The sequence below is a fragment of the Pinus tabuliformis genome, chromosome 4_1, assembly GCF_031772625.1.
Source record: "Pinus tabuliformis cultivar Carrire ecotype Pingquan chromosome 4_1, CPIR1, whole genome shotgun sequence".
Taxonomy (NCBI): domain Eukaryota; kingdom Viridiplantae; phylum Streptophyta; class Pinopsida; order Pinales; family Pinaceae; genus Pinus; species Pinus tabuliformis.
In genome coordinates, this window is record NC_142303.1 from 394,158,566 (window position 1) to 394,169,737 (window position 11,172).

Here is an 11,172-nt window from a genome sequence, read left to right on the forward strand (position 1 = left end):
CCATTGTCATGATTGGAGCAGATCCCTTGTACGAGCAGAGAAATCAAAGGCCAAACAGGGTAACCTTGAGTTAGAAGAAATTGCAACCAAACCAAGGGAGTATGCCTAATGTCGTTTGAATAAGCCTACCATGATCCAGGTGGATATTGGTGGGCACTCGCCAATTCCACTTGGACTCCCACCATTGCTTCCTTCAGTTTTTCAGTTTCCTTAATTGTAGCACAATTTACTATTTTTAGCAGTTTTTCAGGTCCTAAACTTCCGGAGCCGTTTTGAGGCCCTAAACGACGTTTTTTGGGAAATCTACCACCAGAAATTTTCTGTCTAAAATCATCTTTTCCGTCATAGTCCTCGGAGAGATATTTCCAATAGGTTATCATGCGCATCAAACAAATATAATATGACCAAGTCACGACCCCGGGAACTTGGCTGTCTAACTCACCCCAACGAAGCCCATAAACTCTTGGTGTTACATCTCCTCGAGTTAGGGTTTTGGTTGTTTAGGGTTTGCTATTATTGTTCAATAATAAAAAGGCCCTGAAGCCTCATTGTAAGGCAGTTCAGAGGCATGTAGCCGCCACATCTCTTCTCAGAGATAAGCTACCATCACCCTAGCTGGTTTATTTCCATTTCTGTTTGTAAGCACATTTCAGTATTTTACATTAATGAAGTGAAGTATTATTTCTACTGCATCTTTGTGTTTATGGTTATCTTTGTAATTTGTTGCATTCCTGTTTAAATCCGGATCAGTGGTATCAGAGCGGTCTGCTTTTTTTCTCTGTTTTTCTTTGCATGTCCCCAATGAGGTCGAGATATAAGGAGTTAGGGCTTAAACTGGTCGAACCTTTGCAAGACCAGCCTCGCAAATCTCGACACCCTCCCATGGCGGATGAAAAGAAAGATGAGGGGGCAGGAGATCCTATCAAAATCTTGCTCGAAGAAACCCTCGAGCGACAAAGGAACGCGATGATGGACAACTTTGCCCAGATCCTTCAGCGGCTACCCAGGGGCGACGCATCGATTTCCAAAATCTACTCTGGAAATGCCACACCATTTAAGGTACAATTTAATTTTGAAATCCCCATATTCGAGGGTCAGATAGATGCAGATGCCGTCGATTAATGGTTAAATCTGCTAGAGGGTTAGTTTTCTGTTCATGATTTTTCCAGTCGGGAAAAGATTATTTTCGCTCTTCTCAAAGCATTCCCCCACGTCAAGGACTGGTGGGAAACCTACTGCGAGCAGAAGGATGAAAGTATAGGCTCACTATTTTCAGCCGCACCCACTTGGAATTCATTCCAGGATGCCATCAAGGAGTAGTACTACCCTGTCGGAAGCTATGAGGATCAATACATAAAGTGGACCACGCTGCGATAGGGAAGGGAGCAAGACGTGCCAAGAGTTTACCAATATTTTCCATACCCTTCGCACAAAGTTGGGTATTAAGTATTCGGAGTAGCATTTGATACTCAAATACTGCGACTCCCTGCACAAGTACATCTAGGAAGATATAGAATTCCTAAACATCTCCTCGCTTGGCACGGCATACCGATATGCTGTCAAGGTCGAGCAAAAGTTTAAACAGAAGAAGCAAGACTTTGGATCTGCGAATCCAAAGCAAGGGAAAGGGGCCCCCAAACCGCAAAATAAAGGACAAAGCCAAGGTGGGGCAGCCCAAGACAACCCGCCAACGCTGCAAGCAAAGAAAAACGCCGGAAGCCGAAAAATGACACGGGAAAGTGGTGTGAGTTCCATAAGAGCTCCACTCACTACACAAGTGAGTGTCGGGCGAAGCAGTCACTGGTGGCCGAGCTAAAGGTTTCAGAATCAGATGCATGTTCCGACTCTGAGTCAGAACCTAACAAGGGGAATGACAAAGGGAAGTCGATTATCGATGCGGAGTCCAACGCCACCATTTCCACCATGAAGATCTAGAAGAAGGAACCCATAGATCCAGAGGAGGAGGAGTGTCTCTTCCACTCCCAGATGTGGGTAAAGGGCTCCCTGCTATAGTTCATTGTCGACAGTGGAAGTCAAAAGAACCTCATTTCAGCAAAGGTCGTGAAGCAGTTGGGCTTACCAACCACAACACATCCACAACTGTACACCATCGGGTGGCTTCACCAAGGACGGGATCTTCGTGTGAGCCAGCAGTGTCGCCTTCCATACAACATCAAGCCCTTCACAGATGAGGTATTGTGTGACATTGCTCCCCTTGAAGTTTGTGATGTATTATTAGGACAACCATACTTGTGGAAGAAACATGCTGTGTATGAATCAAGGCCCCGTGCTGTTATTGTTACTTTGGGAAATAAGTTGTACAAGATACCGCAGGTAGCACTGCCTACTGCCATCTCTTTGGTTACTGTAAAACAATGCAGTAAGCTCATTTCCAAAACTGGGAAATTTGTTTTCTTGATGACATGCCCTCAAGGAAAGAAAAAGACGGTGGCCATGACCTCCAGACAGGGACCCTCCGCATGACAACTACAGAGGGACAAGGTCGTGGAGGAGTACGAGGACATCTTCACCTCCCCTACAGGGGTTCCTCTGCACTGTCAGGTCAAGCACTCCATCGATCTGACCCTAGGTGCGCCACTGCCTAATGGACCAATCTATCGGCGCTCCGTTCTGGAGAACGATGAAACTAAGAGGCAGATTCAGGAGCTGCTACAGAAAGGTCACATCTGTCCGAGTTCATCGCCCTATGGGAGCCCAATCATGTTAGTACAGAAGAAGGATGGGACTTGGAGACTCTGTATTGACTGTCGAGCGCTGAACAAGATCACTATCCGTAATAGGTACCCGATCCCACGGATTGATGACCTCTTGGACCAACTGAAGGGGGGCAAAATATTTCAGCAAGATCGATTTGAAGTCAAGATATCACCAGGTACCAATCGAACCCTCCGATGTGTGGAAGGCTGCCTTCAAATCCAAGGAGGGCCTTTTTGAATGGTTGGTTATGCCTTTCGGATTGACGAATGCTCCTGCAACCTTCATGAGGCTAATGGATGACATCTTGTGGCCATTCACCAACTCATTTGTAGTGGTATACTTGGATGACATCCTGATCTTTAGCCAAAGCTAGGAAGAGCACCTCCACCACATCCGACAAGTTCTCCAAACAATGCGGCAACACAAGTTATGTGCCATTTTGGAGAAATGCACTTTTGGCATGACCCAGGTTCAGTATCTGGGATACATTATTGATGAACAGGGGGTGCATGTGGATCCAGCCAAGATCCAAGTCATTCGGGATTGGCCATCTCCTACCACTCTAATAGAGCTCCATAGCTTTCTAGGTCTTGCCAACTTCTATCGCAGGTTCGTGTTGGGATTTTCTCATATCACTTGGCCCTTGAGTCAAGTCACCAAGGGAGGAGTGAAAGCAAAATCCTTTTGGTCTGAATCTCAACAGAAGGCATTCACAGAGTTGAAAGATCGCCTCTGCTCGGTACCAGTGCTCGTATTACTAGAATTGCAACAACAATTTGAGGTCGAGACAGATTCCTCTGACTATGCTATTGGGGAAGTCCTTACTCAACACGGGCATCCAGTGGAATATCACAGTGAGACACTTTCAGACATGGTCTAGAAGTATCCCACTTATGACAAAGAGATGTATTCCATTGTGCAGGCCTGTCGACAATGGAAGCATTACATTTTGGGGAAGGAAACAATCATCCACATAGACCACCGACCCCTGCAGTTCATACAGACCCAAGGGAAATTGCAGAATGATCGTCATCTGAAGTGGTCCACATACCTGCAACAGTTCCATTTGAATATCAAATATAAGAAAGGCAGCACCAATAATGTTGCAGATTGCCTCAGTCGACCACCGATCATGGCGTTAACCACCGTGCTTAACTCTTGTGGGCACGAGACTTCTGATTGGTCACTTCTCTACAAAAGTGACCCAGAATTTGGCCACACATACCAGACACTCTCAAAGGGTCAACATGTTCTAGATTTTTACCTCCAGGATGCCCTGTTATGCCACCTGGGTCACCTTTGTGTTCCTTCAATCGAGCGTGCCAAGATGATTTGGAAAGCACACTATAGTCGGGCTGTTGGGCATTTCGGGGTCAAGAAAACGGTGGTAGTACTGCAGAAGTATTTCTATTGGCCAAATCTTCGACAGGATGTCGAGAAGTACATCAGATCATGCACTGCCTGCACCATTGCCAAACCGACCATCAAGAAGCAAGGCCTCTATACCCCGCTGCCTACCCCTAGTCGACCTTGGGAATCCATCTCCATGGATTACATGTCAGGCCTTCCTTCCACTAAGCATGGAAACGACTGTGTTTTTATGGTCGTCGACAGGTTCTCGAAGATGGCCATTATGGCGGCTTGCAAGAAGAATATCATAGCAGAAGCCACTGCTAAACTCTTCTTTGAACGAGTGTGGGTACACTTTGGGATCCCACAGTCTATCATCTTAGATCGGGACAACAGGTTCCTCAGTACATTTTGGTCCAGTCTCTGGTCGATGCTGTACACCAAACTCACTAAGCCCACAACTTTCCATCATCAAACTGATGGCTAAACAGAGGTTGTCAATAGGATGATCATACACATTCTGCGCATGTACAACTCAAAGCATCCACACACATGGGACGAGAGCCTCCCCTATGTTTAGCACAGCTACAACCGGGCTCTCCATAGCTCGACTGGCCACAACCCTTTTCAAGTGGGCTTGGAATTCTAGCCACTATGTCCCATTGATGTGGCCATGCCATTTGCAACTACTCACGCATTTGCAACTACTCATGCAGATTCAGCTCATGTCCAGTCTGAAACAGATAAGGCAAACAACTTCATTGAGCACATCCAACATATTTTCCAGCAGGTCCATGACATTATGGAGAAATCAAATGCTAAGTACAAGTAGCGACATGATCAACATCGGGTGCCACACAAGTTTCAAGTGGGCGACAAAGTCTGGTTGCATTTGCAAAAGGAATGCCTTACCAGAGCCTATCGGAAACTCAGACCACTCCGATATGGTCCTTACACCATTACCAAGGCTGTGGAAGACAATGCATTTGAGCTAAGTATTCCCCCATTCCTTGGCTTGCACCGAGTGTTCAATTTGGACCGCCTTCGGCCATACTTTCCACCATTACTAGACACATCTGACATTGCAGAACAACTCACACCCATAGAGTTAAATCTAGATTGCATGGAACAAGCTGCAACTGATTGGATCATGGACACACAGATCAAGCACACTCGCCAACAGAATATCCAACTGTATCGAGTTGTCAAAGCAGGTCAACTCCTTCACTAGGGCAAGTGGCTCACTAGGGACCAAGTTCAGCAGAAGTTTCTTCATCTCATGGAGGAACTCAACGCAATGGGGACCATTTCTTCCTAAGGGGGGAGGAATGATCCAGGTGGATATTGGTGGCCACCCGCCAATTCCACTTGGACCCCCACCATTACTTCTTTCAGTTTTTCAGTTTCCTTAATTGTAGCGCAATTTACTATTTTTAGTAGTTTTTCGGGTCCTAAACTTTTGGAGCTGTTTTGAGGCCCTAAACGACGTTTTTTGGGAAATCTACCGCCTTCAATTTTCTGTTTAAAATCGTCTTTTTCGTCATAGTCCTCGGAAAGATCTTTCCAACAGGTTATCACGCGCGTCAAATGGAGATAATATGACCAAGTCACGACCCTGGGAAGTTGGCTGTCCAACTCACCCCAACAGGGCCCATAAACTCTTGGTGTTACATCTCCTCGGGTTAGGGTTTGCTCTTATTGTTCAATAATAAAAAGGCCCTGGAGCCTCATTGTAAGGCAGTTCAGAGGCATGTAGCTACCATGTCTCTTCTCAGAGATAAGCTACCATCGTCCTAGCTGGTTTATTTCCATTTTTGTTTGTAAGCACATTTCAGTATTTTACATTAATGAAGTGAAGTATTATTTCCGTTGCATCTCTGTGTTTATGGTTATCTCTGTAATTTGTTGTGTTCCTGTTTAAATCCGGATCATACCATGAAATAAGTAAAAAAATTGTCCCATCTACATGAGATGACGAGATCATAAGTGAGGGTGGCCAATATGGAGGGCATGTTAAGGTGATGGGAAGGTCTTATCGACCATTTCCCACTGGCATTGTAATGAATGTCCACACATTGATTCTTGAGGTGACTTGTGTTTGTACATTGAGTAAGACTTGAGTGGAGGTGGGTTTATGGAATGGGTTGCACATACTCCATAGAATTGATTGAAATAATCCCCATTTCCCTTTTTGTTGTAAGGTTTGCTAACTTGTTCACATCTTGATTTTGGTGCCCTAGGAAAAGATAATATGAAACTAAGTCTAGAGTGACTTTCTCTTGTTGGATTCACTCAGAGATGGAATCCAACTGATAATCTTGTGAAGCAAGTTTGAAGAGTAAAGATTTGACGATTAATATTGAGTCTCCAATCATCACCAACTTTGAAGCATTACTATCTTTTGCAAGGTTTAATCTTTGCAACAGAGCATACAATTTTACCACATTATTAGTAGTTACTCATATACTCCAAGCACAAGTATACACTTTTGTCCTCCTCGGGTTATAGATACCCCCCAATTCTTACAACCATTCCTTGCTAAAGATTTTCAACAATTTTCTATCTTACCAAATTTACTTAATAAGACTTAAACTCTCAATCCCACTTTAAATATTGCTTCAAGCCATTAATTATAGTAATTGTTATTGAATTATGCTTATACATTTTAATAACATTTCTCACACATTTGTTTTTAGACTCTTTAAAGCCAAATCTTTCACAAAGAACTATGTGAATTTTGCCTAACAACGCTTTTTAATCATCATATATCTCATAGAACAACATTGACAAGTAAGAATGCCACCCCATATGCCACCATAACATGTAGCATATAACCACATTCTCTAAGACTATCAATATTTGTGGAGCTATAACTCCATTACATAGGTTCAATATATACTAACCTTTGAATTTAACCACATTAAAATTTAATAAATAACATATACTATCCTATGCATTAATAAAACTATAGCTCAATGAATATTGGTTACCATTCTCTTACAAATATGTGATGTACTATGTGGGGATGGGTTTTTTTGTAAAGATCCCATGAGTGAGGAAAGGGATAGCCTCATCTTTATGTAGACGCAGTTGGAGATACGTTCACATGAACGTTGTAAATCCCAATGTTGGGAGGCCAAAAACGCTCGGAACAAGGACACGAAGAGTAGTTCTTACTTTCTAGCCAACGGGCTAAACCCACGTAGCCTTGTGAAAACAAACCCCAATGTTAGATGAGTGCCATCACGTGATCGGGTCACGCGGTTTCCATTACATGTTACTAATTGATTGGAAATCCAGATTTTATGTCATGTAAACATATCGCTATCTGCTGACCTGTCAATGTCGTGTAAGTACCAAGAGAACAAGGAATAGTCGCAATCACTTGATGTGTTCCCAATTGCGCGCCGTCGACGGAATCTAAGATTTAGGTGAGCTGTCACTTTGGCAACGGTAAGCCTGAACATAAAAGGCGATAGGATAGGCTCTGGATCACGAAGTCTATGAATAAAATTGTTGATCTCTTTGGCAGAGAAGAAGCAACAGTATCACAAATTTGGATCACTACTATCTGTTTGTCACAGAGGTTGAAGTACGCGCAATGGGACTGTTGGATCAACTCTGGGATGATACTCTGGCCGGCCCTCGCCCTTCACTCTGGGATGATACTCTGGCCGGCCCTTGCCCTGAGAACGGCCTCGGGAAACTCAGGAAGACTGGTTCTACTATTTCCGCCATGGCACCCTACTCCAGTCCAGGTTAGTTTCTTTGCATCAATGGTTGATGTTATTTGTATTTGATCCCAAGTCTAGACAATTATATAGGTTAGTTTCTTTGCATCAGTGGTTGATGTTATTTGTATTTGATCCCAAGTCTAGACAATTATATAGACTAGAATGAATCCATATTGACTCGCACTAATTTACTGTCCCTCCTACAGCACAGATACAATTACCCCACAAAGACTTACCCTTATATATCTATCTGTACCCACTTGGGCTGTCTCCCTGAATGGAATTATGTCAGTCCTAATATCAATATACCCTATGATGGAGAGACTTGCGTTAGTACCAATATTCAAATAAGTTGGACATTGCATAATTACGGTTTTTATGTGGTTAATGGTTGGATATGTTAACTCTGGTGATAGGCTTATTTATTAATTTTGTGGGTTTTGGTGTAATGGAAATTGTGGCTGTGGATTTGTTAGTTCTGGTGATAAATTTATTTATTAACTTTGTGGGTTTTGGTGTAATAGCAATGATAGTTCTAACAAGTGATATCTGAACAAAAAAAGAGTAGTATTTGAGCCAAAAGTCTTGAGTTGGAATAGCACCCAATTTTAGAGAAATTGGAATAGCACCCAACTTATCTCTAAAGAAAATAAACCAAACGTGTTGAGTTGGAATCACTCCCAACTTCACTCTGACAAACTAAACCAAACTTCATGATTTGTTGGAATCACTCCCAACTTCACTCTGACAAACTAAACCAAACTTCATGATTTTAACCAGTGGTATCTAGGCCAAAAATAAGTAGTATTTGAGCCAAAAATCTTGAGTTGAAATCACACCCAACTTGTCTCTTGAGAAAATAAACCAAACCTCCGGCATCTTTTTGATTTATTAATATTTATGTGCAATTTCATGACATAGAGTTTTGTTTCGTGGAGATTTCAAGGTAGTTAATATTTGGTCATGGAGGAGATTTCAAGTTAGTTAATATTTGGTCATGGATTATTTGCAGAGGCTGCAGAGGCTTTAAGCAGGTTGACGGAACACAGAGCTAATGCAGAGTTCCGGCCATCGAATGATGAGAAGAAACAAGTAACGCATAGTATCACCATTGTTAAGCCTCCTGGTTATTCTCGTTCACTCTCTTTGGATAGTCCCCTTTCCCCGGCAGGCTCAAGCCCTCCAATGTCGCCATCTTCTTGTATGTAGCTTTGATCTGTTTTCTATCGGTCTCTGGCATCAGTGGATTTCTTTCTTATTGTTTACTATGTAATTAATCAATCAGAGTACACTGCATTTTTCATTAGTGGATTGGGAATATTGTTTGACAGTGACACCACGAGAACGAGAGAATCCATGGCGAAGTAACAAGTACGGCAATAACGTTCCTGGTGCTGCGAAGAAAGGATCTGAGAAATCCCCAAAAGAAGCCAGAAGCTCAACTGGTTATGACTGGTCAGTTTTTCGTTATAATATATATATATAAATGTAATAATAGGGGTATTATGTAGAATATATATGTGTGTAATAATAGGGGTATTATGTAGCGGTGATTGATATTCACAATTATAACATTTGCAGGGTACTCATGAGGAGTGGTGACTGAAGAATATTCATTTCATGTCCGCGGGGGCACTGTTAATAATGACAAATACTTTCCCACGAGGGGAATACAAATGCGAGTTGTACAGAGAGTTTGCAGAATTAGTTCTACGCCGACGAGAGTATATTTTGTAAATAGTTTTATGGTGCAAGTTTGTTTAGTTTTGGGATATAGTTAGAGAGGAGGGAGTAAATATGAAAGTAACTTTCGTTACTAGTTTTGATTTTTTTGGAGCTTTGGTGTTTGGAATCATTTGTAAATAGTTTTATGATTATGTAAAATTTTTTATGACAGAATTACTGTACATTAATGAAAGTGATAATCTAAAATAGTTTATCTACTATTTGCTCTATCTCTATTTGCGCTGCGCTATCTCCATTTGAGAGATAACTAATAGTGCGATAGAACCAAACCTCCTCATCTAATTGTTAAACTCTATCTTTTAAACCATACTTTTTTTTTTCCTCACCATTATTCCATTACAGTCCCTGATTATTTTATTTTCTATAATTTCTTATTTCCGTCAAAATAATGACCATTATTCCACCGAATAGTAGCACTAGCTACTAACCTGCTCTGCTTTTACGTTCCTTTTACTAGGCTGCTACTTTTATGGCATTAAAACTGAGCAACCGCTCTTGTCTTGGCTTGTAGAAAATGACAATGTAATCTTAGAGTTTAGATGGATAAAACTACAGTTGCTATGGAATAGACAACTCTCATTATGAGCGTGCACGGGTCTAACTGTATTAGGGAAACTATCGTTAAGAGCGTGCACTGGTCTAACTTTATTGAGGATATCTGTTTTGATTATTGATTGATGATATATATTTTGATTTTTAGTTGTTATTTGTTATGGACGAAATAATGGTTTATTTGTTAGTCTTTGAAGAGTTAATATGATTATTCACGTTACATTGTCTATTTATATTATATTATATTTTTTCGTTTTGTTTTGTTCGGTGTTACATTCTACAATTTATATTATTTCATTTTGTTTTGTGCAGAGGTACATTTTATAGTTTATTATAATTACTTTAGTATGTATAAAAGAAATTTTTCTGAAAAAATCACATCAAAAAATATATGTTTTTGATTCATCGTTGAGATAAGATGAAAAATCTATAATAGCTATAAATAAAAAAACAACTACAAAGGATTTGGTCAAAACAACTACAAAGGATTTGGTCAAAAGATAGAAGAAAATTTTACACAGTATTTAAATAATAAAATCAAATGAATATCAATAAATATTCATATTATTTAATCATAAATTAGAAATTATTTTTTATTAAACCAAGAAATTTTATCTTTTAATTAATATATATAAAAATATAAATTAAATATTAAAATATAATATAGTTTAAGCTCATAGATTTCAAACTATTTAAATAATTAAATATATATAAAAATATAAAATAAGATCATGGATTACAAAGTAATGGTTGACTTGACTAGGAATTAGATAAACGAAATATTCAATGTTAAATAAAAATGAATATATATATATAGATATATATATATATATATAACAAATTCCAAGAAATGAAGATAAAGATTATTATTAAAAAAAGGTAAACCTGTTAAAAAGCTAAATAAATAAGAAAATTAACTCACAACTACCTACGACAAGGAAGAATATATAAAGTCAAATGTGTAACTAAAGATGTTAATACTATATTTTTCTATTTTACTATTAAATTAAGAAAATTAATATTTTAATTGTAAGTTAATTAATTAAAAACATATAAATAAATTAAAATCTAG

At 40.1% G+C, this 11,172-nt stretch overlaps 1 protein-coding gene across 2 annotated transcripts; it reads left to right on the top strand.

The window, feature by feature from the left end:
* The first annotated feature begins 7,544 nt into the window (after positions 1 to 7,544).
* Positions 7,545 to 9,494, top strand: LOC149175954 (dormancy-associated protein homolog 3-like). 2 transcript variants are annotated; one of them, XM_089419806.1, is made up of 4 exons: positions 7,545 to 7,826; positions 8,824 to 9,003; positions 9,134 to 9,257; positions 9,384 to 9,494. In XM_089419806.1, the coding sequence occupies exons 1-4, from the start codon at positions 7,670 to 7,672 to the stop codon at positions 9,406 to 9,408; spliced, it is 486 nt and encodes a 161-aa protein (XP_089275932.1). In that variant the 5' UTR covers positions 7,545 to 7,669; the 3' UTR covers positions 9,409 to 9,494. The 2 variants fall into 2 exon arrangements, with proteins under 2 accessions (XP_089275932.1, XP_089275931.1); XM_089419805.1 differs by having other exon boundaries at positions 7,546 to 7,826; positions 8,815 to 9,003.
* The last annotated feature ends 1,678 nt before the right edge of the window (positions 9,495 to 11,172 follow it).